At 42.3% G+C, this 25,375-nt stretch overlaps 1 protein-coding gene across 2 annotated transcripts; it reads right to left on the bottom strand.

The window, feature by feature from the left end:
- Positions 1-475: 475 nt before the first annotated feature.
- LOC120048775 (monoacylglycerol lipase ABHD2-like) lies at positions 476-24,786 on the bottom strand. 2 transcript variants are annotated; one of them, XM_038994988.1, is made up of 11 exons: positions 24,546-24,786; positions 22,713-22,802; positions 21,918-22,142; positions 17,177-17,352; positions 15,914-16,081; positions 15,509-15,692; positions 12,971-13,063; positions 12,378-12,476; positions 10,776-10,845; positions 10,477-10,561; positions 476-5,827 (listed from the first exon to the last, which is right to left on the bottom strand). In XM_038994988.1, exons 3-11 carry the CDS (start codon positions 22,133-22,135, stop codon positions 5,616-5,618), a joined length of 1,305 nt encoding a protein of 434 aa, XP_038850916.1. In that variant the 5' UTR covers positions 22,136-22,142; positions 22,713-22,802; positions 24,546-24,786; the 3' UTR covers positions 476-5,615. The 2 variants fall into 2 exon arrangements, with proteins under 2 accessions (XP_038850916.1, XP_038850924.1); XM_038994996.1 differs by lacking the exon at positions 24,546-24,786 and adding an exon at positions 22,988-24,539.
- Between the last annotated feature and the right edge of the window lie 589 nt (positions 24,787-25,375).

The following is a 25,375-nucleotide window of genomic DNA, read 5'->3' as shown; positions in this document are numbered from 1 at the left end:
GTGCATGTCTGACATCAATGTGTGCATAATTACAATAATTGAATATGGTACATTTCAGAAAATGTTATATAACAAACATACTGTTGACAAGTAGGCTATGGTGTAATGGAATGTTTTACCTTGTGTGGTAGGTTTTGTGGGTTTTGACACTCTTATGTGGGTGTCATAACCAGCCATAAATTAACACAAAATGTTCATAAAACTGTCATGACATATATTATGACAAGTTGTCAGTTATGACATTATGATGATGCTGGTTGTCAAGTGTTACCAAGTTGAATACTTTTCTAATCAAGATGTTATTTTTCATTGTTAGTATTTTGTTTAGATCATTGACAAAAAAAATGACAATTAAATCCATTTTAATTCCACTTTGTAACACAACAAAATATGTAAAAAGTCAAGGGGTGTGAATACTTTCTGAAGGCATTGAACATGAGATCAATCATAACACCAGTTGCTCATGAAGACAAGAAACTTTTTACAAGAAAATAATTTATTTTTGGAACACAACCATATTTGTTTTATTATTACATCACACACACCATTGGGTTTCTTTACAAAAACACACCAGTGATCTGAATTCATAATTTCATACTGTATGATTATATCAGTGCACCAAAATTACATTTCCACATCCACCACCCTTCCAGAACAGCTAACATCTTCATACAATGAAACGGATTGTAAACACAAGAATAAAGCTCTAGAATGTTAAAAGTGAACATTTGTTGATGTCATGGATCACTGTGTTCTTATAGGTGGAAAGGGCTCCATTCCCCATATCTTAGCTGTGTTCACCAGCTTCAGGCATGGTCAGAACGTTTCAGATAGAAATGGATTGCATAGCATTTACAGAGCTTTCTTTCTTGTGGAATCGAGAACCATGTTGGTTCTATGCACTACTTTTCTATGAGCATCGTTCTGGACATTTCACCTCATGGAATAAACCCCTGGGGCTTTAGGAGTGCTGATCTAGGTCCCCAATGTCCATACAACCAATGAAATATTTTGATTTAAAAACTGATCCTAGATCAGCACTCCTACTCTGAGACACTAGTTACATTTGGCCTCTGATCTCAGTGTGGTGAGCTCATCCAGTCTCAAAAGGTTGTTTCTCAAAAGCAGGACCTGCAAGACCATAGTCAGTCACACAATTAGTTTCAACAAGCGGAAGTTAAGATTAATACATTGTTTCATATCAATCCTAAAATAAACTCAGAACGTCGGACATGGATTGGAGGCCATTCTCTATGTCGAAACAGAACTGCATAAATAAGATGGTTCTCCCACTTTCATTTTGTACTCATCTGTCCCCTCACATGTCTGCATTTACACCTTGAGAGAAACAAAAATCCCTATTGATTATTGCCTGAATCTGTTATAAAATGGCCCCTGGTCCCTGTCATACAGTAACATATAACTGGGTCGTTTCACCAAATGACTGCCTTTTGTATCCTTTTGATAGTTGAAGTAGAAATTATGTTCCAATATTGAATTTTAAAAGCCTGTTATTCATTGAAGTGCCCTTTAATATAGACCACATGGAGAATTCAATAAATCACATGTTTTATATGAATAGACTTCCTAAAGTGCAAAAATTCAGCATTGACATGTCCCTCCATGAACTCTCGGTTTCCTCCAGGAAGATTTTAACCCACTTAAGCTCAACATTTCTCCATCATTGTAAAGCCCTAGTTATTTAGTTGCTTTGGCAGTCCTTTCTGAAGATTGTAATTCATTTCAAGAAAAAGAAAAAAGTCCCTTCATTTTAAAGGTTAACTCTGTTACGTAAACTGAACTTTCAATTTAAAATGGTGAAACTATAATAATAACCTAAAGACACTAATATCTAATAGTCAAATCACAGTGTAAAAGCAGATGAGCTGGTTCTGGTGTTTTGTGGTGGGGAACTGAGTGGGTCGAGCCTAACACGTCAACCCTGTTAGCCCATATATAGACAGGCTAGAAATGTTTAAACTTTTATTTTATTAAAGCTTGCATTCAATTGCCCCTCCTGGTTGTACACAACTGGCTCCCATTCCCTCCATCACAATGGGATTTATGGCTTATTTATGATCACCAACCCTATTACTTTATTTCAAACTTTATATAGTCGCTTTTTTATTTAACCTCTTGAGATGGGAAAAGTGTTTTTAATGAAGTTGAACATGTGCACTTTGAGAGAATGTTACCAGCTGAATTCTAAAAAGGCACTGAATTGGTGGAACGACCGAACTATGTATACATTTTAATTGATTTGTATCTTTAAAAAGTGAAGACATGTTTTGGTTTTCCAAACCAGAGATGGTGTTAGGACTCAGCATACACACCTACATTCATTCATATACACTCACTCTGACAAATCTGCACATACAAGAAAATAATAAGTCACCGTAACAATACAAAAAACATTTCAAAAAGAATTCTGAAAAACAAACAAAATGTTGAATTCTGTAAGTAGTTTGAAGAGATACAATCCAAACCTGCATTTCTGTGCAAAGTTAGGTGATAAGTGGATTTCTATAGACAGAACACACCCTGTTGGTGTGGAGTCATAGCAAAGACGGCTTGTTATGCTGGTGTATCAAGACTCAGATCTTACTCGCTGGGATATCTCAGAACGACATGACTATCGGTTAGACTGGACGAGTCACTGACTAACTGATTTTCTATCAACTTTTAACTAAAACTGTGAAGTGTCCTTAAAAAGTGGTAACAAACATTGGTAATAAACATCAGTTAGTTCAACAGCTGTATTAAAATCTTGTCTCACTGAGTTAACATCAATAATGTCTAAAGGACTACAGTACAGTAACCTACTGGCTGGATTTAAGACAGTAGTTGTAGTTTGCTCTCCAAGCCTCCAAGCACCCTTGTGTTTGGATGCCAGTTGACTGAGGAAGTTCGAGAAGGGAGTGACGTTTACAAGGCTGAAAGAACTCAGCCAGCCAAATGACTGGCAGGAGGTGATGTTGAAAGAGCTCATTATGGTACACAGAGGGTATGGGTTGGGTGAGACTGATACGCCTGGCAGCATCCCAAATGGCACCTTAATCCTTATATAGTGCACTACTTTTGACCAGAGTCCATAGGGATCGGGTTAAAAGTAGTGCACTATATTAGGGAATATGGTACCATTTAGGACATAACACTAATGTACAGTGAATCACCAACTTTTCCTCCCTACAGTTCACTTGGCTGGACCTCTGGACTGGACAAGTCATGACAACACACCACCAGCATGGCTGCCACTGCAGGCTTTGAAGGGGAAAATGCATGGCCATTATATATAAGAGGAGGAAACACGGAAAGCTATGACGTCTCAGCTATAACATCTAAACTTGATCTTTTTCGCCACTCCCCCTTGACTTCGGGGTTGTCTTTGCGAACCTCATCAGATTCTCACCTACACATCGTTCTCATACACCTCAGCATGTTTCAGCATTAACATTCCAGCATTCCTTCAAACATAAACGTGTGTGCTAAGACCTTCGGTCCTGACAACTAAATGGAAAGAAATTCTCTCCCCCGTTGAAAGATAATGTTCCCTAGCAACAAAGTTGGGCCATTCCCATGTATAATATACTTCCTCTCTGGTAGACCTCAACACTGCCACCAATATTCTATCAGTATTCTACCACTGGTCAACTAAAAAAAACTTTTCTGTGACGACTTTTGGTTCAACAAAATGGAGTCTGTTGGAAGTCATAAACACAATGATTATGGCCATCCTACTCAGCACACCTCACAGCTCAGGTCCCATGAACACATGGTCTATAAAACCAGTCATCTACATGATTGTATGTTCACCTCTGTACAGTGCCCTCGACAATTAAGGGTTCAACATCAGATGTGATAAACCAGTTATCACAGCAGTTATGTACGTTGTGACTTTGGTTGAAAATGTATTTGTGATATTATTGAGTCAGAGCTGCTAGCCCAAACAAGTACACCTAGGTCCATTTCCATACGAGTGTCTGACACTGGAGTGTCTGTGTATTGGCAGTGGGCTACTCTCTGTGTCTAAGGGAATGACTCCATAGTCAGTCATGCTTCAGAAGACCTGGAGCTGATCAAGGGTATAGGACTGAGTAGGTTAGGGTTAGTAGTAAGGCTGAGTAGGTTGACTGCACAGGACAGACAGCCAAGGAAGACTCACCCTGAGGGCTAATCTCAAATGACACTATTCCCTACATAGTGTACTAACATGTAGGGCACTATATTGGAAAAAGTGTCTTATTTTTATATACAAAAATCCTCTACTGGGAGGGTGGACTGTAGGGTTTAGTGAACGTGGGGATCATTTGGGCCGTCTAACTTGAAGAGTTATCAACCTCTCTCCCTCCCGTTCGTTAGTGTCACTGAACTAAACGTTACGCAAAAAAAAACAAAGTTTCTAAACCTTTGTCTTCCGCTAGTCCCATAAAAGAATAACAAAATGGTTGAATAAAGAAAGAAACGTGACATACAACGTATAAAGTGCATTGAATAAAAGTGATAGAACGAGACAGTAGGAATGTGCATGGATCTCATTGAGATTGACCACAGGTCAGGTCCGCTAGGTAAAAACCTACCTCCACTGCTTAATATCACTGAGGGGCGAGTGAGATCTTGGATGCATCCCAAAAGGCACCCTATTCCCTTTGTAGTGCTCTACTTTTGACCAGGTCCACTAAATTTCACCATAGGATCTAGGGTGCATTGTGAGACATACCCCTTGATTCTACATGGAATCAAGTGCGAAATAGATACTCATTTTATGGGGGACTCGTGATCTGAAAATAATTGTATAATAAAATGACTATAATAATAATAATAAACTAATTCAATATTTGTATACCTTCCAAAAAGGGCTGATATTCACCAAGAAACCATATTTAGGACTAAAACAGACTGAACGGCGAATCAGATCAACCTAATAGAAAAGGTCACATACTAACAGAGCTATCCCGTAGCTCTCCTTCTCAGCACACACGGCCTGCTAAACTAAACTGGCTTTTTATACAGTATTTGTGATTAACATACATTGTATAAAGAGGCGGTGTTGGTTTAAGACGGCAAACTAGGCTAAAGCCTTGGCAGTCGTCAGCAGTGAGCGCACTGTAACGTACAGTAACTGCAGCTTCATTAGTCCTCAGAGATAGTACTAGGAGGTTTCTTCTGTGCTGGTTTTCTCTACGACTACACATCTACCATGTCGCTCTCTCCCTCTCTACTCGTAGGATGCCAGTTTGTTTCATCCCTTTTTAGTGAGTATTTGGTCAAAGTCTCCATGGTTGGATCTCAGGGATCTCTCTTGGTAATGTTTACGTAAGGACAAAAGTAGTTGTTCCTCTCCACTCCACTAGTTCCCCTCAGAGACAAAGCACAAAGGCATTTAGTCATTTTAGTTCCTTCACGTGTAAGGTGGTTTTGGTTAGAGGGGGGCAGCAGGAGGAGTAGAGGCTGAGGGAACAGGGGTACCAGGGAGGAGACGGTTGAGACAGTAACCCGAAAAGAGGCGTGAGAGGAGAGAGAGAGAGTAGTAGTTCAAGTTTGGTTAAGGTTTCTCCTCAGTGAGTGGGGAGGGGAGGGTCAGAGGTGAACGAGAGAGGAGTACAGGAAGTTAAAGGTTACGCTGCCTTCTCTTCAGGACAGGGTGTATTCAGGTTCCCGCTTTTTTGGCATGGCGGTTTCTGTTTTTCCCATTGGCACATGGCGTTGGCGTAACCCACGATCACCTTGTCCATCCAGGTGAGGGGCTGGGGGACGAGCACGGCCCCCTCAAAGAAGCCCAGGTGCCCCCCATGCAGTGTCAGGGCGAAGATGACATTCTGCTTCTTCTCTGGAGGGGGATAGGAACAGAAAGGGAGAGGGTAGAATATGAAGAAAGCGGCATCTTTTAAAACATATTTTTAAGTTGATAGACAAATGGATAGAAATGTATGAGAGGGAGAGAGATAAGAGGGATACAGTACAGAAAGCAAGTGGAGGAACGGGAGATGGAACCGCTGCCTCCAGGGGCATGTGATCCGGGTCGGCAGCACTACCACCAGACCAGCCCCCGGAACCACATGGGAGTCATTGTTTAGTGACAGTTATGTCAGGAATGATGCCATACATTCTGTAAAATGACGAACACAGCACATAATGTTACACCAAGGTCGTAAAATGGCGTCATCTGTGTAATGGGACAGAGATATTGAGTCAGGCGTCTAGGAGGACAAGGAGAGGAAGGAGAGCAGGGTCCAGTGTATTAACACCCATCACTATCCCCAGTTAGCTCAATAACCCTGATGAAAGATAAACAGCGCCTTGATAAAGGCAATAAACATGTAATATCTATCAGGATCGACCAACTAGAATAATTAACCTATTACTCTGTAGCTGAGCTACTTCATACCGTTCGGTTTTGTTTTTTGTTGAAACACCAATTGTTCAACCCAATCCACTGGGAGGTGCACGTCAACCAAAATGGGACAAGTCACTTTGATTGGCTGTACAGTACAGCCTATTTATAACCTATTTAGTGAGGTTAGTGTTCATATATTAACTTGAAATAAACTGTTAGAACATTGTAAATAACAGATTAAAATGGCACAACATAACCTTTTATGAAATGACTAAGCATGTAGCAAGTAACAACAGTATTAGAAGTGGTAGAACAGAATCAGGGTTGGGCTGATTAAGGAAGTAAATTGATATTCCAATTCAATAATAAAAATGGACCCCTATTTTCCATTACTTCTAAATTAAACAGAGAAGTAGAAGATTTTTTTTCTCCCACAATTGAAATCACTTCCTGAATGGACCCCAACCCTGAACAGAACACTAGCGTGGGATCCAGACATGGAGCTGTAATTTCTCCAGCTCTAACTGGGTTAGTGGGGAACACTGCAGTGTCCGCCTGGTGAGCGCGATCCCACAGGGCTTGTACCAACCATACACTATCTGCTAACATCTACCAGCGGTTATAATAGCCTAGGTGATTCTAGGAAATGACTCATATTTATAAAAAATTCAAGAAGGACACCCAAGCTTTCCATTAGGCTGAACCCTGAAGAGGGTTTGATGTAGGAACACATTCATAATAAACCATTCAGTTTGGCCGGCTGCATCTTTTGGGAAGCAGTGTCCTATCAATTGTTTAATAGCGTTTTAAAAAAGGACCATTAACTAGACGCAAGGAAAAGTTGAAGCTTGCTTTAAAACAGAAATAATGTCTAATATGCAGCTTCCATTTTGTGACACAGAAGATAAGTATGAGCAAAGCATCATGAGGTGGCCCAAATTGAGGTCAATTCTACAGAAGCCTAATTCATCTAAACTACACACTGTTAAGTCATAATAATACTGTCATATTCTTCATTTGAATAACATTTAATTTGAATCCTGAAATGAAATGGAATGTAACTCTGGGTTAAGCACTATGCAGCACGAGACTCCTGACTGAGGTTCCCAACTAAAAGATTGGTGGCTGGATTTGTCCGCCAGACAGTCCTAATGACATGTGCCAACTACCATGCGGCTTAAAGTTTGATTCCAGGTGAGGTGACTACATTAGTTATACAAAAGCTTTTGCATGTTTCCAGGCTTCCTGTGGCCAGTGTGAGTCAGCCTGACTCTTCTAGGGCAAAGGGGACAGAACCACCAGCTGATTTCCCCTTTCAGAGAGTTAGGCAGGGCACCAGCTGATTTCCCCTTTCAGAGAGTTAGGCAGGGCACCAGCTGATTTCCCCTTTCAGAAAGTTAGGCAGGGCACCAGCTGATTTCCCCTTTCAGAAAGTTAGGCAGGGCACCAGCTGATTTCCCCTTTCAGAGAGTTAGGCAGGGCACCAGCTGATTTCCCCTTTCAGAAAGTTAGGCAGGGCACCAGCTGATTTCCCCTTTAACTTCTCTAGGGTAGGAGGCAGCATTCAGAATTTTGGATGAAAAGCATGCCCAAATTAAACTGCCAGCTACTCATCCCCAGAATATAAGATATGCATATTATTAGTAGATTTGGATAGAAAACACTCTGAAGTCTCTAAAACTATTTGAATCATGTCTGTGAGTATAACAGAACTTATGTAGCAGGCGAAACCCCGAGGACAAACCATTCAGATAAAAAAAAAAAAAATTGAGGTCACCCTGTTTTCAATGAGTTTTCATTGGGAATCCAGATTTCTAAGGGACTTGCTTGCAGTTCCTACTGCTTCCACTGGATGCCACCAGTCTTTAGAAATTGGTTGAGGTTATTCCTTTGTGTAATGAAGAAGTACGACCATCTTGAAAAAGTGTAACTTCATGTGTACTGTTTGATAGAGGCGCAAAGACCAGAAAGCATGCTTGAGTATGTTTTCTTCCTGTATTGAACACAGATCATCCCGTCTTCAATTTTATCAATTATTTACTTTAAAAAATACCTAAAGTTGGATTACAAAAGTAGTTTGAAATGTTTTTGCAAAGTACAGGTAACTTTTGAGATATTTTGTCGTCACGTTACGCAACTTGGAACCGGTGTTTTTCTGGATCAAACGCGCCAAATAAATGGACATTTTGGATATATATCGACGGAATTAATCGAAGAAAATTACCATTTGTGATGTTTATGGGACATAGTGGAGTGCCAACAACAGAAGCTCGTCAAAGGTAAGGCATGAATTATATTTTTATTTCTGCGTTTTGTGTCGCGCCTGCAGGGTTGAAATGTTTTCTCTTTTGTTTACTATGGTGCTATGCTCAGATAATAGCATAGTATGCTTTTGCCGAAAAGCCTATTTGAATTCTGACATGTTGGCTGAATTCACAACACGTGTAGCTTTAATTTGGTATCTTTCATGTTATTATTTAATGAAAGTTTGATATTTATAGTAATTAATTAGAATTTGGCGCGCTGCATTTTCTTTCGCTTTTGGCCTAAACTCCGATTTTTGGATATAAATATGAACTTTACCGAACAAAACATGCATGTATTGTGTAACATGAAGTCCTATGAGTGTCATCTGATGAAGATCATCAAAGGTTAGTGATTCATTTTAACTCAATTTCTGCTTTTTGTTACTCTCTTTGGCTGGAAAAATTGCTGTGTATTTCTGTGGCTATGTACTGCCCTAACATAATCGCAAGGTGTGCTTTCACCGTAAATCCGTTTTGAAATCAGACACTTTGGTTGGATTAATGAGAGGTTTATCTTTAAAATGGTGTATAATGCTTGTATGTTTGAGGAATTTTAATTATGAGATTTCTGTTGTTTTGAATTTGGCGCCCTGCAATTTCACTGGCTGTTGGTTAGGTGGGATACTACCGTCCCACATACCCTAGAGAAGTTAAGAGAGTTAGGCAGGGCACCAGCTGAGAATCTCCTATATCTCCTATATTTGTGGCCTGCTGGAGGTCATTTTGCAGGGCTCTGGCAGTGCACCTCCTGGCACAAAGGCGGAGGTAGCGGTCCTGCTGCTGGGTTGTTGCCCTCCTACGGCCTCCTCCACGTCTCCTGATGTACTGGCCTGTCTCCTGGTAGCGCCTCCATGCTCTGGACACTACGCTGACAGACACAGCAAACCTTTTTGCCACAGCTCGCATTGATGTGCCATCCTGGATGAACTGCACTACCTGAGCCACTTGTGTGGGTTGTAGACTCCGTCTCATGCTACCACTAGAGTGATAGCACCGCCAGCATTCAAAAGTGACCAAAACATCAGCCAGGAAGCATAGGAACTGAGAAGTGGTCTGTGGTCACCACCTGCAGAATCACTCCTTTTTTGGGGGTGTCTTGCTAATTGCCTATAATTTCCACCTTTTGTCTATTCCATTTGCACAACAGCATGTGAAATGTATTGTCAATCAGTGTTGCTTCCTAATTGGACAGTTTGATTTCACAGAAGTGTGATTGACTTGGAGTTACATTGTGTTGTTTAAGTGTTCCCTTTATTTTTTTGAGCAGTGTATAAACAACACGATCGACGTGTTGTACAAACATCTGTGTCTATTGTCTGTTGTAAATATAAACATGATCGACGTGTTGCAGCCTACAAACTTCTGTTGTAACTATTAGTTGTAACTATAAACATGTTGTACAAACGTCTGTGTTAACTATAATGACATGATCAACATGTTATACAGACTTCTGTGTCTGTGTTAACTATAATGACATTGCATTATAACAGACGCAGGACACAGACAGTCCAAGTAGAGATGTAATTTTATCAAGTGGGGAATGCGCATGTTTAGCTCTGGGGGAAAGGTGTCCTGGGGACGGGATAGGGCGGTTCGAGCCGGTCATGCAGCCTCTGACAACTTTTTAAATGCCCAGAACTGTCCTGTGATTTTAGAGCTAGTACCAACAGTCAGATCAGTCTACTGGCTCTGAATGTGCACCTCAGCATGTCTTAGGTTGAAGACAATAGACTGACTGACAGATTGACCAGGCACTGCCGAGTGGCCCTGTGTCTCTGTAGGGACGAGCTCTGAGTAGAGAAACTCTGTGTGTGTACTAATGCAGGTGTGTGTTACCTGCCAGTGTGCGAGGGATGGTGAGCAGAGACCCGTGGACCAGAGGATCGTCTGCAGAGTTGACCAGCAGAAGTGGCACGTCAACCTACAAAATACAACCATAATTAGATATACTGTATGCAATACACAAGCCCAATAAGTCCACTTAGACAAGCTTAAATCATGAACTCTCCAAAGAACCTCACACTGTTCTAAGCACTTCCTTTAATACATTTCTGATATTCATACACACATACATGTTTAGAAGAGTATTGTTAATTCACACAGGAGAGAAGTAGGGATAGAGAGTATCAACCTACATTGTGAATATAATGCACACAGCTCTCCTTCTCGTAGTATTCTTTGAGGGAGTTGTGCCCGTGGAACTTCCTGCAGAGACAGGAGGGGTGACAGGTCACAAAACAAAGCAGCATGCTGTGGAAACTGGAGGGATTATTAAGTGACATACTAAGTGTGTGCGCACATCCCTACGAACCGTGCACAGCAAGATACTCAGAGGCCTTTCTTAGAGCTTGGCGATATAGCAAATTAATGTTTTAGCACACTGTTCAAAATGCCTGTATCGAAAAATCAAGGTAAAAAAATATATATATTTTTAACTGTCTTTTTTCTCGTCTCCTTTGCTCCTTCTGTGCTGTGTTCACTGTGCACCTTCCCACTGACACACAGCAAGCCCCTCCCCCTGCCACTCACCACAACAAAGACTAAAAGAGCACTTCTTCCTCTCTGACAACAAGCAGTTTAAACTCTATCTGCATTTAAACTAAACCTTTCTAATGATACCCTATTCATGTCTCAGCTCCCAACATGTAGAACAGAGCAGACCTTACTAAGACGTGTGTATCAACGACTTGGGCAAATGTATGCTAAGTTCCTGTCGTGCGCGGCATTGCGGTAACACCACCGCTAGCAGCATTTTAGCCACATGCTGTTATGTGCTAGCTGTCTAGTATGTGTTTTATAAATGTGCAATGAGCATAACAAGACACATTAATATCAGGAATTGGCAACTCGTTCTCACTTGATTTCAATATCTAAACAAAGTGAACAGTTTGTTCGAACAGGTGGAGATGGACAGGAGGGTGTATTCATAACAGTTCAACTGTTATACCATGTTAGCAAGCAAATACACCCAAGTTGGCTAGACTTGAAATATAAAGATTAGCTGGCTACCCACTAGAAGGTGGGCTTGAGAGGTTGACCTGTGTTCATTATCAATAATTCCTGCTACCTTAAGTTAGTCATTATTAGTGAATGTACATTGTGCCTGGTTCTGGTTAAATATGTAACAAAAAGGGTATTTTCATAGATTTAAAAGCCAGCGCAGCGATTATTGCAAAAAAGCAGGTTAATCTATTTTGATAAAATACATTTAATTATTAATGGGTAAAAAGCTTAGGTATAATTTTACAAGCCCTGAATTCATCATATTATTCCAAACTGTTTGAAATGCAGTGTTTTGACCTTAAATTGTGCAACAAAGCTTATTTCAAGATTTAAATCGAGAAACTCCCATTAGTTAGAATTTGTTTTAGGCCATAATCGCCCAGCCCTGCTCAATGGCTCCTAGCATAGTGTTCCTACGTATTGACAAAACTCGAAAGGTTTGGCTTGAACTTCAGCAGGTACTGATGAGTGTTGACAGTATTTTAAACATACAGCCATAAATCTCACATTGACCCCCTGTGAAATCAGTCCTAAATATTGTAGTGTGAGGACTCAACACTGATTTCACAGGGGGTCAATGTGAGACCGGTTGTTCACAGGAATAACTGCGTTGTGTCATTTTAGCATGTGTTCCTTATTAGATTCTATTTAGTGTATTTTACTAAAATGTATTGGGTGGAAAGCAAAACACTGATTTGATTCTGAGTCTAGTTTATTTTCAGCATGTGCTATACCTCATGATGGTTTCATCGATCTGCATGAGGGAGGTGGCCGTGTAGAGCCGGCTCAGGTCTGCGTCCTCCATCTTCGTTGCACTTCCAAACAGACTGCCCCTGTAAACACACACACACAAAATGTTGAGACATGCCATTGAAACACGTGACAACACTAGTTATTCTCAGTAAAATCCACACCTATACCAGGAATTTCCGTGCCATCGCTAATTGCCTCCATTTCATTAGTTAAATAGTTTGCCTCAGGGAGCTGCTGTGTACACGTTTGGTGTTTCTCCTCTATGGGGAATTTGACTGATCTGCTGGGTTGTGACGAGTTAAGTCCAAGCCATTTGTCATAGATCTTAAATAATATAAGCCATTTAGCAGACAGTTTGTTTTCCTATGGGTGGCCCCAGCAGGGCTTGAACGGGTGTTATCAGGTGATGATAGCTCCCAATCACCACATGGAGTTTCCACCATATCGCTTTTACAGTAATTTGGCCATTTCAGATGCATGACAAGTGTCATGGCCCTAGGGTAGGGGTTAGGGGTTTCTTTGGGACTGGGCCTACCAGTGTGAATGTGCTAAGTATTGGAACAGGGCTGAGTACCTGTGTGAGAGGATGATCTTCTTCATGTTGTCGGCCATGAGGAAGTTGTAGAAGCGTCTGCACTGGTCCCACTGTAGGAACGTCTCCTGGGCCCTGTACACACACACACCAGGAAGTCAGTTGTGTGTAGAGAGAGAACAAATGATATTGTTGTCATGGTTATATCTGTTTGGCCTGAGAACCAACATTGTCAAAAGTTGTCTAAAGCATGCAACACGGGTTATCACTGTAGGCCAATACAGGACAACAACAACAAACTGCTGCCAACAACACTTTGTACTCTTGAAGCTGACATGCTAACCATCACCCCACACGTTAAATCCACAGAACGATCTCTCACTGCACTATGAACTCACCAACACTACCTAGCTAGCAACAAGCTAGCAGTACTAGCAACTAGCTAATAACTAGCTAGCAAAAAGCTAGCAGTACCCATCTAGCAATTAACTAGTCCAACTTCATATCTGCTAGTGCACATGTAATCAGTTACTCCTCAACCTTGTTTCACATGTTATCAGTTACATGTAGGCTTAATCAGATTTTTTTGCCTGACCATAAGTTCAGAGACCTCTATGATGACACACCAAATGTGTTTGATGGATCCTTTTTGTCTTCTTCTAATGCCTCTTAAGGGGAAAGTAATCAAAAAGTAACTTAAAGTAATCAGATAATGTTACCGGGTTTGGACAATCCAAAAGTTACATTACTGATTACAATTTCACAGGTAACTAGTAACTAACAAATTGCATTTAGAACGTAACCTACCCACCCAACCCTGATGAGAAATACTACAGAGGTAGCATATATAGTGAGAACTACGCAGCAGGCATAACAATCCCATTCAACAGATGGCATGGGCAATGACAAAAGACAAGGCTTTAGCTATGACAGACAGGAATGGAAAATAAAACAGAGGTATAAAGACTAATCCCATTTCACAAAAGGCCAGTCTGCCTGGTCCTGACACACACACGAACACTGTTTACTCTCTGGACAGAGCAGACAGTGTTCCTGCCAAGAGAAGTTGGCCACGTTTCACACTCTAAAAGGTGGGGTTCAAAAACACGTTTCACAGAGTTCCATCTTCTCCGTCCCAGAGCTTGTGCAATACCACATCTAGAAACACTGGAGTTGTGCGTTTTCAGTCACTGTGTCGTGACAAAACAGTTTTCCCCGTCACGACAGAAGCTCAAGTGTTTACAAAGTCTATACTCATTATGATAACAGGGAGTCTGCTGCAGACCCAAGTGTAATCAAATAGATTACAGGGACTAAGAACGGAAAACCCTGAAACCACCTCCATGGAAGAACTGCATGGTGCATGAACAATAACACTAACAACCCAGGTTAACGGAGCAGCCAACAGTATGAGTCTGTTTCAGTATTCAATAACACAGAACTTCAGTACTGTAGCCTAGCCTACATCTTTGCCTACCTCAAAAGATTTGGCAAGGCAACAACCAGTTGTCTACAGCGGAGCCAGACCGGCACCCGGGCAAGGATAAAAGGCAGGGCATCTGTCCTCTGTCTTTGTTGTGTTAGTCACCAGTCCACTGAGATCACAGATAAAGCCAAACTACAGGAAATGATCAATGTTTGATCAATGTTTGGATCCCAGCTACTCTCAGCCTTGTTGCCATCTTTGTCAGACAGAAAGCTGCTGGGCAAAGTGAATTCCATCTGAGTGAACCTCCTTTTACAGAGTAGCAAGGCTCAGAAGTAAGAGAGACAGAGCACTTGCATTCAAAGCAATACACTTGGAAAGTATAAAGGTGCATAAAAGATGACGGCCCCCCATGTACTTACCATAAAACGCCTCGTTCGCCATATTGTACACTGCTCTCTGTTACTAATTTATTCTACTGGCATTATCACAGTATACATGATTCTAATTCTCGCGCCAAGACAGTGGCAATTTGAGAAAAAAAAGTTAATTGTGCTTATTTACTGGCACATTGAACCATGTCGCGTGCCGTAGTTTACAAACTCAGTGGATCGTGCTCAAACTAAGAAATATCTGAATTTCTTCATCTTTAGAAGCCTTCGCCAATGGTAAAACCCAACTGAACAGTATCATTTTTGACAGCTGTTTTACCATAGCTTGCAAAAGAGTAGCAATGGATGCTAACCAACTGTACAGTAAATAACTTCAGCTAGCTAGCTAACTTCACTAAGGTGGGGCAAAACAATTCACTTATTTACATTAAGTTAGCTATGTTACAGCTCATTGATAACAAGCATAACACTGCCTCTAAAAAAGACAATGTGTCTCCACTGTTTATATTATGATGGTTATGACACCTTCACTGACCAAGTATACAGCTGTGTGTAAAAAGGGGATATAGTATGTAATGCAACAAACACCATTAGCTAGGCAAAATGGCCGTTCAGCATCCTTGCGTAGCAATTATAATACACAATTGTGCAGCACTGCAATTTGTAACCCCACGGAAAAACACGGGATAGCCATTTTGAGAAGCTCTTACATGTTGCTTTTGCGTACTTGCACAGGGTATAAGTCTTAAGACCGTAGCCCACCTGAGTGCACTGTATCCCTGGCAGACGCTGACGCAGCACAGCACTCTCTCCTGATTGGTCCGGTTCTCTCCCAGGAACTTGCACACGATGTTGCCTCCCAGGCTGAAGCCCACCACTATGAGGTGGGTGTGAGGGAACATCTTCTTGATGTAACCCACCATGGATGCAAACTCCCACGTGCAACCTACCAGAACAAGCACACGGACCAGAGCAAAGACATTACATACTGGGGCTTTGAGTTGGTTCATTTCCTTGGGAGCATAATTCATGGCCACTGATCTGAAATGAGGGTGGTGTGGTGAAAACCTATCCTGTCTTTTCACCTATAAAACTTATTGTTGTTGCTTTTGTGTGTTTTTTTATAAGGAGTATGTGTGTGTTTGTACACGTCTGTGTAGTCCTCACCGTAGGTGAACATGCGAGGTGAGGTGAGCTCGATGTTGGGCAGAGCACCCAGGTGATTGAGCACAGCACACCTGTAACCCTCCTTCTGAGAGTGACCCACAAAGGTGCGGATGTAGTGCTTCTCGCTATGGTTACCGATCCCCGGGCATATCACCATGGTGACGTCATCTGTTGGAATAGCAAACATACGAACAGATGGATCAGTGAGCCGTTTCCAAATGAAAATATGTAAAAGGCAAGATTACACGTCCTCATTGCACGGTGTCGTACGCAAATATGACAGGCAGCAAACAGAGACAGTATGGTGCCACAATAAAACCTCTGTAGGATGAGATGTCCCAGTCACTCAAATAATAAAACAAGAAGTAGCCTAGTTACCAGAGGCTCTTTATTACCTTAATTTAACAGGCTAGTCAATTAAGAACAATTTGTTATTTACAATGACGGCCTGACAAGAGGCAAAAGGGATACAAATGTATTTTTTAAATAACTATGTAAGATAAAAGGGACAACAGACAGAAGCCACTGGCAACAGCACAACTAGAACAGGAAACAAACAGTGGATGTGTGTAGGCATGTGTGAAGTAAAGCAACATGCTCCCTTCCATATGGCAACGCAAACTAGTGACAATTAGAAACTACTACGTCTCAACTCTGAGGTCAAAACAAATGAATTACGTCCCAAATGGCACCCTATTCAGTACACTACTTTTGACCATGGCCAATAGTCTGGTCAAAAGTAGTGCACTAAATAGGGAATAGGGTACCATTTGGGTCTTAACCCTGATCTCATCACCTTAGCCGAAAGTAGAGTTTACCTAGAGTCACGGTCTGTAAATCTGTGTCCTCAACAACACTGACATAATAATCACCTACAGAACGGGAAATGGAACCAGTGTAAACAGGTCAATGGACCAACAAAGGCGTCAAAACCGCCCTGACAAACTGAGCCCAGACAGGACCGATACTGTACATAGGACAGGTCCATAGCACAACATTGGGCTATGATGAATTTACTCTCATGCTTCCAATGAGCTCATTCAACAGCTTTCCTTCCCATTGCACTTCTCTCCTTGGTCATTGCTGTAAATGACAATGCATTCTCAAACAGTTAAATCTAGGCATAGAAAAGGTAAGGCAAGCACATCTCAATTGAGGGGGATGTTTTTGTTGTTGACTGTTTATATTGCAAAAAGAGAGTCCTAGGCCAACAGAGATTCTCCATTCTTGATAAATGATCCATAAATGATTGAACTAGCCCACCTCCTGTCCGGTGGTCCCCCATGGGCTCGAAGAGGTCAAAGGTGGCGGTGGCCCCATCCTGCATGGGTAAGTACTTCCTGAGGCCTATGGGGTGAGGGCAGCTGACCCGCCCCATCTTGCCATACAGTGCTGTCTGCAGGTGGCCACTTTTACCCCACAGCAGGGGCGGAATGTACCTGCAAAACACACAAACACACAGAGATTCACTATGGGCTGTTCTGGTTCGGACAAGGCTTACTTACTACATTTACTCAAGAGATGAAAGGTTTATTTGCAGGTAATAAAATACATTGTAATTCTTCGTATAGGCCCTAGGAGCTCTATCACACAGGCTAGTAGCCTACATCGCAAACATACAGTACACTCTACATGTGTGGAATGTGCAACAGTGTCCATAAGAGGTTCCTGTATGAAACAAGCACACAACAGCATTAGGATATTAGGATGTCCCTTGAAGTAATAGAATAACTTTACTTGATGACTTGTTCTTGCTGACAGTTTTATTTTGGTCAGTCAGCTAATGTAGTATACTATTTTATTTGTATTCAACCTTTAACTAGGCAAGTTAATTAAGAACTCATTGTTATTTACAATGACGGCCTACTAAGAGGCAAAAGGCCTCCTGCGGGGAACGGGGCTGGGATAAAATTTAAAAAAACAATTTTAAAAAAGGTAGGACAAAAGAGACACCAACACTACATAAAAAAGAGAGACCTAAGACAACATGGCAGCAGCACAACATGACAACACAGTAGCAACACAACATGGCAGCAGCACAACACGACAACAACACAGTGGCAGCACAACATGGCAGCAGTACAACATGAAAACACAGTATCAGCACAACATGGCAGCAGCACAACACGACAACAACACAGTGGCAGCACAACATAACACAGTAGCAACACAACATGGCAGCAGTACAACATGACAACACAGTAGCAACACAACATGGCAGCAGTACAACACAGTAGCAACACAACATGGCAGCAGTACAACATGACAACACAGTAGCAACACAACATGGCAGCAGTACAACATGACAACACAGTAGCAACACAACATGGCAGCAGTACAACATGGCAGCAGTACAACATGACAACACAGTAGCAACACAACATGGCAGCAGTACAACACAGTAGCAACAACAAAGAGGCAACAACATGGCAGCAGCACAACATGACAACAGCACAAACGTTGTTAGGCACAGACAACAAGGGCAAAAAGGTGGGTGGTTTATTTGCTGTGTTGACTCTGTCACAGTGCGTTGGAACAACATTTACACACAGCGGGGGACAGGGAAGAGATTCACATTCCTAAGTAAAAAACACACGAAGCTGACCATCCTTGATAATGCATCTGCCCTGGTACTGTATCTGTATGGGAGCAGACGTATGTAAGGGTCCAACCCTGCAGGAGATCAAAGTGGATCTATCTGCTGCTAGCACTGCAGTGAGACATGAGCTGGGATAGTCATATCACAGTCATACAATCTACCATCTCACATCCGCACACTGAGTTTAGCACAGAAGTACACCGAACATTTAGCAGGAAACCCTTGGCAAAAAGCCAAAAACAAGTAGTGGTTTCCATTGTAGGTCTGTTTATAGATTAGCAGCCACGATAACAAAAGAAGGAGATCGATGTTGACAATTGCAATGTCCTCAAATGTAGCTTTGGCCTCCGATGCTCCCTGACTGGAGCGAATAGCTAGGCAGCTCCCTGACTGGAGCGAATAGCTAGGCAGCTCCCTGACTGGAGCGAATAGCTAGGCAGCTCCCTGACTGGAGCGAATAGCTAGGCAGCTCCCTGACTGGAGCGAATAGCTAGGCAGCTCCCTGACTGGAGCGAATAGCTAGGCAGCTCCCTGACTGGAGCGAATAGCTAGGCAGCTCCCTGACTGGAGCGAATAGCTAGGCAGCTCCCTGACTGGAGCGAATAGCTAGGCAGCTCCCTGACTGGAGCGAATAGCTAGGCAGCTCCCTGACTGGAGCGAATAGCTAGGCAGCTCCCTGACTGGAGCGAATAGCTAGGCAGCTCCCTGACTGGAGAGAATAGCTAGGCAGCTCCCTGACTGGAGAGAATAGCTAGGCAGCTCCCTGACTGGAGAGAATAGCTAGGCAGCTGTTTGCAGAGAAAACCAAGGTTAGAGATAACCAAGGTCAGGGTGAACCTCTCTGTGTCAAAGGACGGACTGACGGTCCACACACATGGGTGGGGAGTGTACAAACTGGTACAGTAAATATCGTCAGCGAGCAAAGTCTGTTGCTAAATCAACAGTTGCACAACCCCCTCAATCTCATCTTCCTCCACTGTCATTAGAGCAGTCTGAGCACCTGGACATTACTTCCCTTACGTAACGCCCATCTCAAAACACACAATGACCGCTGATGCTTCCCCACACCATTACTAATATTACAGATAAGACCTCCAACCCCTGTGTGTAAACAGCATTATCAACTCTGACGTAGGTAGAGTTAGGAAGGTAGCATGAAGTAGAACAGAAAAGCAGGAGTACTCCGGACCTCCAGGCTCTGATTTAAATATCCCCGATATAGACTAATACACTAAAGTCTTGGTCAGGTTTGATTGCCCAGAACATTCTCGCTCTGCGAATAATCCTCGCCTGGCAGGGATGACGTAATGTTGTCACAGGAGGACTAAGAGGACAAGGGGAGGAGTCCAGGCAGGCGAAGGGGGGGCTATGGCCCAATACTGTCATGACTGATGAAAGCTACACTTTTGAATATCTACTGTGTGAATGAAATCAGTCTGTCATATTGCCTACACTTTAGAGTGGTGTAGGTCTGGGTGCTCCAGTCAAGACAGAAAAAAAGGAGAATCTGAATCTCGTCTGTGACCGCACACATGTTCCTCCACACACATGCAGCGACATGTCTGTGCGCAAGTTTGTGTCCTCATACATGTCTATGTGCATGAGTGTGTGCGCTGTAACCTGCTGTCGCCCTTGACAGTCATCAGCAGACCAAAGCAAAGGAAACAGAAGCCAGCGTGGGCTGATAGATAGACAACACCCTTAGTTGTCTGAGGTACAGATCAAAGTCACGGGTCTGTTCTATTGGAAGTCTGATTTAATAACTAGCCTTTTGATATGATGCAATACACAGCCCTCTGATCTACTGCCTGAAGGGGTAACCACAATACTTTTGGGGGGTAAAATCATGGGGTAAGCCAGTTAACCTAAGCTCTTCGAGGCATTCATAAATTATATTCTTAAAAAAAAACAATGGCTACATATCATTATTTGAAACATTCAAAAACGGATGAACCAATCCCACATTGCCCCTTTACAGGGCTGGTTTCCTGAACACAAAGCCATCCGAGACGGATTGAGATAAAAGGCCAAGTAGACCTCTGATCATGGAAACCTGGCTTCACTCAGTATCAGAGAAGAATGGCTCTGTTGCACATCACTCCAATGCAGGATCTGTCCTTTCAGAGGCTAACTCCCAAACTCTCCTTGGGCTAAATTGAGTAAAATGTTTCAGCTGCGCCCTTATTTTCTACAATACAATGACAGATGGAATGCATTGACTGCTTTGAACAGAGTCGTTGCGCCCCTGTCTCGTATTTCCTCCACTGTGTACCTCTCTCCTTCTCCGTGATTGATCTGTCCGTGGTCACCGTGCTGGAAACAGTGTTATGCAACTTGACTGGGTGTCACTAGGAGTTACACAAACCGTCCTGGACCATTAGTCAGCATAAACAGTGCCAAGGAGCAATAGATGAATGAATGACAGCCCTAGCCCAATATCCTTTTACACACTTTCTGTCTTGGCTAGCTTTTGACTGAGTACAGCCCAGTGGAAGGATATAGTGCAAAATTAAGATTAAAATGAATTTAATTAAGAAGCAATTCACCTAGTAATTAGTATAATGAACCTTATAAATGATAAAATGTGCAAGAGTTGGAGCTAAACAAATAGTCTTATCACATACTTATTAAGCCTATGACTAGATCAAATGAACTGACGGCAAATATTTAACTGGGCATCCCTCCCTGAGGAAGTCTGGAACATTCCAGGTCCGTTAGTCACGGCTAAAAACACACCAGTCTTAAAACACAGACAGACTGTCAAACAAAAGCAAACAGCGCACATGAACACACACAAACCTCAAACTACATCTACAGTCTGCTTGGATAAAAAGTATCTGCATCCCAATTCCCTACATATTGCACTACTCTTGACCAGAGCTCTAAGGACTCGTGGCCAGAGATTTGAGATGAAATAACAGAGGCTTACATAACGAGACAGCAGCTGAGGGAAGCCTCCAGTCTCCCACCGGGCTTCAGACTCCCTTAAGACAGGGCTATTAGGCCAGTAGAGTAGAGTACTGGCTCTGAACCATGCCACACATTCAGAGAAACCTCTAGTCATACAGGAGTATCGCTTTATTCCACAACACACAGGAGTTCTTTGGAATGTGGGACTAGATGTAGGCTATAGTGTAGAGTGACAACAGCAGCGTTGGTGCTGTCACGGCAAGGCGATCATGGGTGCAGTGTTCCAATTACGGGCTACTGAAAACTCCCAGAACAAATCATAAGACCCCAATAAGCTATAAAATAGTCATGGCCAACTCGGTGGCCTTGTGGTTAGAGTGTCCGCCCTGAGACTGGAAGGTTGGGTTCCCCGGTCGAGTCATACCAAAGACTGGAAAAATGGGACCTGATGGGATATTTAAAACATGGCCAAATACTTAACGACAGGCCACTCACTCTTTGGTCAGGATGGGGCAGGACTTGAGCAGGAAGCGGTTGAGGGGCGTGTCCTGGTAGGTGATGTCAGGGGCGGCGGTGGGACTCTTGAGGTTCAGGCAGCGGACGATGACGTACAGCACCGTTGCGACCGCCGCCAGCTTCATGCCGTCGAACATGGCCGGCATCTCCGGGGCGACGATGGTGTAGTCATAGTAGCCCGAGTCTTGGGTGGCCATGGTGCCTCTGAGAGACAAACACAGAGAAGTAAACAAAGCGTTAGACTGTAAATATTCCACGTAGAACAAATACAGCTAGTACAGATGATCCTGCTACACGGAAAACATTAAATCAACTAGCCTACATCAGCCATGCTCACTAGTACACTGACTAACTGTACCCTGGACAACACAACTACATTTATGTCACTTTAAACTTACGTCTTGTTCACCAAACTTAAATCAGTGGCAGTAAACAGTGTGGACCATGGAACAAACAGAGGGCACAAAGTAGTCTAGCTATTTCTCTGTCAAAAAGAGGAATTCAAGGCATGTAGCCTAGCAACAGCTAAATATGTTTCAGCTGCCTGCTAGGAGCAATGACAGAAGCAGAAAATTAACAAAGCCAATGATGGTAAACAGACTTGCCAAAACAAAAAGAGATGGTGGAGAAAGTGGTAGGCTGGTTTACAGTCCAAAAAGAAGAACTTGTGGTATGTAAATATGAGTCAGATGAGGTAGTTTAGATAAAACAAACAAACTTCAGAACATGGATAGGAAAGAGTTGAGCAATTCTATCAAACAATTATTTACTTACAATTTAGGTTTCAATTCAATAAAAAGATGATCCACTCTGTCCAACAGCCTTTATTTGTGCGGTGACAGAATCACAGTGACGTGGTAAAATCTGGAAGAAAAACAAACACTTTTATTTCATGTTTTAAAACAGGTGTTAAGAATTTGCGTGATCTGGCCAAGACAACCCAACAGAACATCAGAGAAAATGTGCCTCTTCATATCTCCATACTAGACTTCTTTCCTTTAACATGGTTCTACAATCCCTATAGGTCCTCTTCAATATTAAGCACTGACCTCAAACCAGTCATTTGTGACGGATGTGTTCAAGTTCATCTGTCTCCTTGGTTAACAAGAGAATGTGCAGTGATCAATCCTAACAGCCCCATTACTAACAGTGATCCCCGCTGTCCTCCACTGCTCCAAATGGAATTCCCCGTAGAGCAGGGAATTGCTGCCCTCTCCAATCAGAAAGAACACTGTCTGATAAGAATCAATTACATTAGCCATGGTCAATAAGGTCAGCAGGCACTTCTATGAATCCTTTCTAAGGCTGTGTGCACTAGGCCTATATAGGGAATAGGGTGCCATTTGGGATGTAAACTAGGCTCTGTGTGTTCTCCTCTATACCCTCTAGAATGCATTAGTTAAGTCCTAATAATAACTGCAGTAACTACAAGCCACTTTTCTGGGGGGGGGGGGTTGAAAGCATACTTTGATTTCATGGATGCTCAGATCTTGCATCCATAGCTCTGTCTGTGAATTTGAGTGTTTTTACATTTCTCTAACCCCATCCCTCAGCTTTTTACCAAAACAAGTGATGGGTGGCCGCTTTGTTGTTGTTTCATGTAAACTGCAGATTGCCTCTGATGTGGGAAGGCCAGTCAGTCATCCAGCGTGATCACTGATGTAGCCTTAAATCATTTGGGGAGGAAAGCAGGTGCCTCAATAGGCCACGGCTAGCCTGTGCTAAGAATCACAGCCTGCCCTGCCACCATGAGATACAATAACATTCCAGAGCTGCGTAGTTGAGAGATTAGGGAAACCACCACGGGCTCAGCCCCATATCACCCTACTCTTTAATCTGTCTGTCACAGTTGTGAACATTTGCAGCTGGGCATGAGTGAGAATGCATTGAGATGGCTTACCCCAAATTTAACTCTCCTGTTTTAGTTTTCATCACATGGACCACTTTTTTCACATGTGTGTTGGTAGGCAGGTGTAGGAATAATTTGCCTAAGTGTGTGATGATGACGATGACGATGATAATATAGAAATAGGAACACACTGCATGAGAAGACAATTACCTAGCTAGCTAATTTAGTTAGCCATCTCAGTAAATGCATATTATCATAGTGCGCAGCAAGCCTAGTCAAGGGAAACCCACCACCAGCTACAATACGCACCATGCAGTCCCCGTTGCTTTATCTATCAATGGCTTTGCCACCGACAAGTAATGCTGGACACAGCAATGTTTTAGATGGCTTTCGTAAAATAAAAATGTTTTTGTCGACATAAGTAATAATATAGTAAACAAGAAAGAGAGGACTAGTACTGTAACGTTAGCTCGATGCTATTTGGCAAAGGGCCCCAACTCACCATCCCTGCTTTTCGCGCATCCACGAGCTAGTGGTGGAATGAATGTTGACAACCTCTCTCGCAGTATGTCAAACCAACATACATCTAGCGAACTAAGCAAGGTATTTGTTCAAATGGAAAATAAAATGTGTTAGGGAGCTAGCATACCTTGCTTAGTTCGATAGTGGTGTGTTCAGCTAGCTAAACCGACGAAAACAACACAGCGCCCTGCGCCCCGTCCCTAATCGTAACAGACAGAGATAGCTGGCAAACTAACCTCTTTACCGTCCTCTCCTACACCGTGTCCAGTCTTTTCCTTTTCTCCTTTGTGTCTGAATCCGTGTCTTTCCATAGGGATGTTTCTATATTTATCTCGAAATAATTTACGGTCCGTCTTTTCTATTATTTCACCCTCTCTGTCGATGGACATGCATTGACATGTAGCTACCGCTAGACTGACATCTCGGAATTCACTTCCTATTCCTATCTCATTTGCATATGATTCCCCTTCTTCTATTGGGTTATAAACGCAGAAACGTAATTTCTCTGACGTATTTTCCCATTTCTTACGCTGCGCGGCTCCAGTTTCTTTACAGCGATTGGCTAAAGAAAATTAATACAATTGTATCCCCCCAAAACATATTCAGGAAAATAACATGCTTACATATTCATCCGTTAATGTAATAAATAGCTAGCTCAATGATCACAACTTATTGCTGAAACGTGTGGAGAGTCGTGCGTCAATGTATAAGCCAATATAATTGTGTCTCATATAATACATTTTCATTGATCAAAATGATCAATAGCATATAGTCTTTCTTGGAATGTGCAAGAAGCATGAGGATGCCTCCAAACAACAGTTATGTAACATCAATACATTCCCTTTTAGAAAGAAATCTGAGCGCTTTGTTCAGATAGCCTACACATTACAGCTGAATATGTACATCCTTTCTTATTCCTTCAAGCAATAACTTTTGTGCAAACACACAACTTTCCTAATGGATCACATTCACAACACTATAACAAAATCATTTTCAAATAATCAAATGTACTTGTAGGCTTTTGATCTGTAATTACTGTAATTACTTTATGTAAGTTTGACCCATA

The sequence above is a fragment of the Salvelinus namaycush genome, chromosome 1 (genome assembly GCF_016432855.1).
Source record: "Salvelinus namaycush isolate Seneca chromosome 1, SaNama_1.0, whole genome shotgun sequence".
Classification (NCBI taxonomy): domain Eukaryota; kingdom Metazoa; phylum Chordata; class Actinopteri; order Salmoniformes; family Salmonidae; genus Salvelinus; species Salvelinus namaycush.
This window is presented reverse-complemented; position numbering and strand designations above follow the sequence as displayed.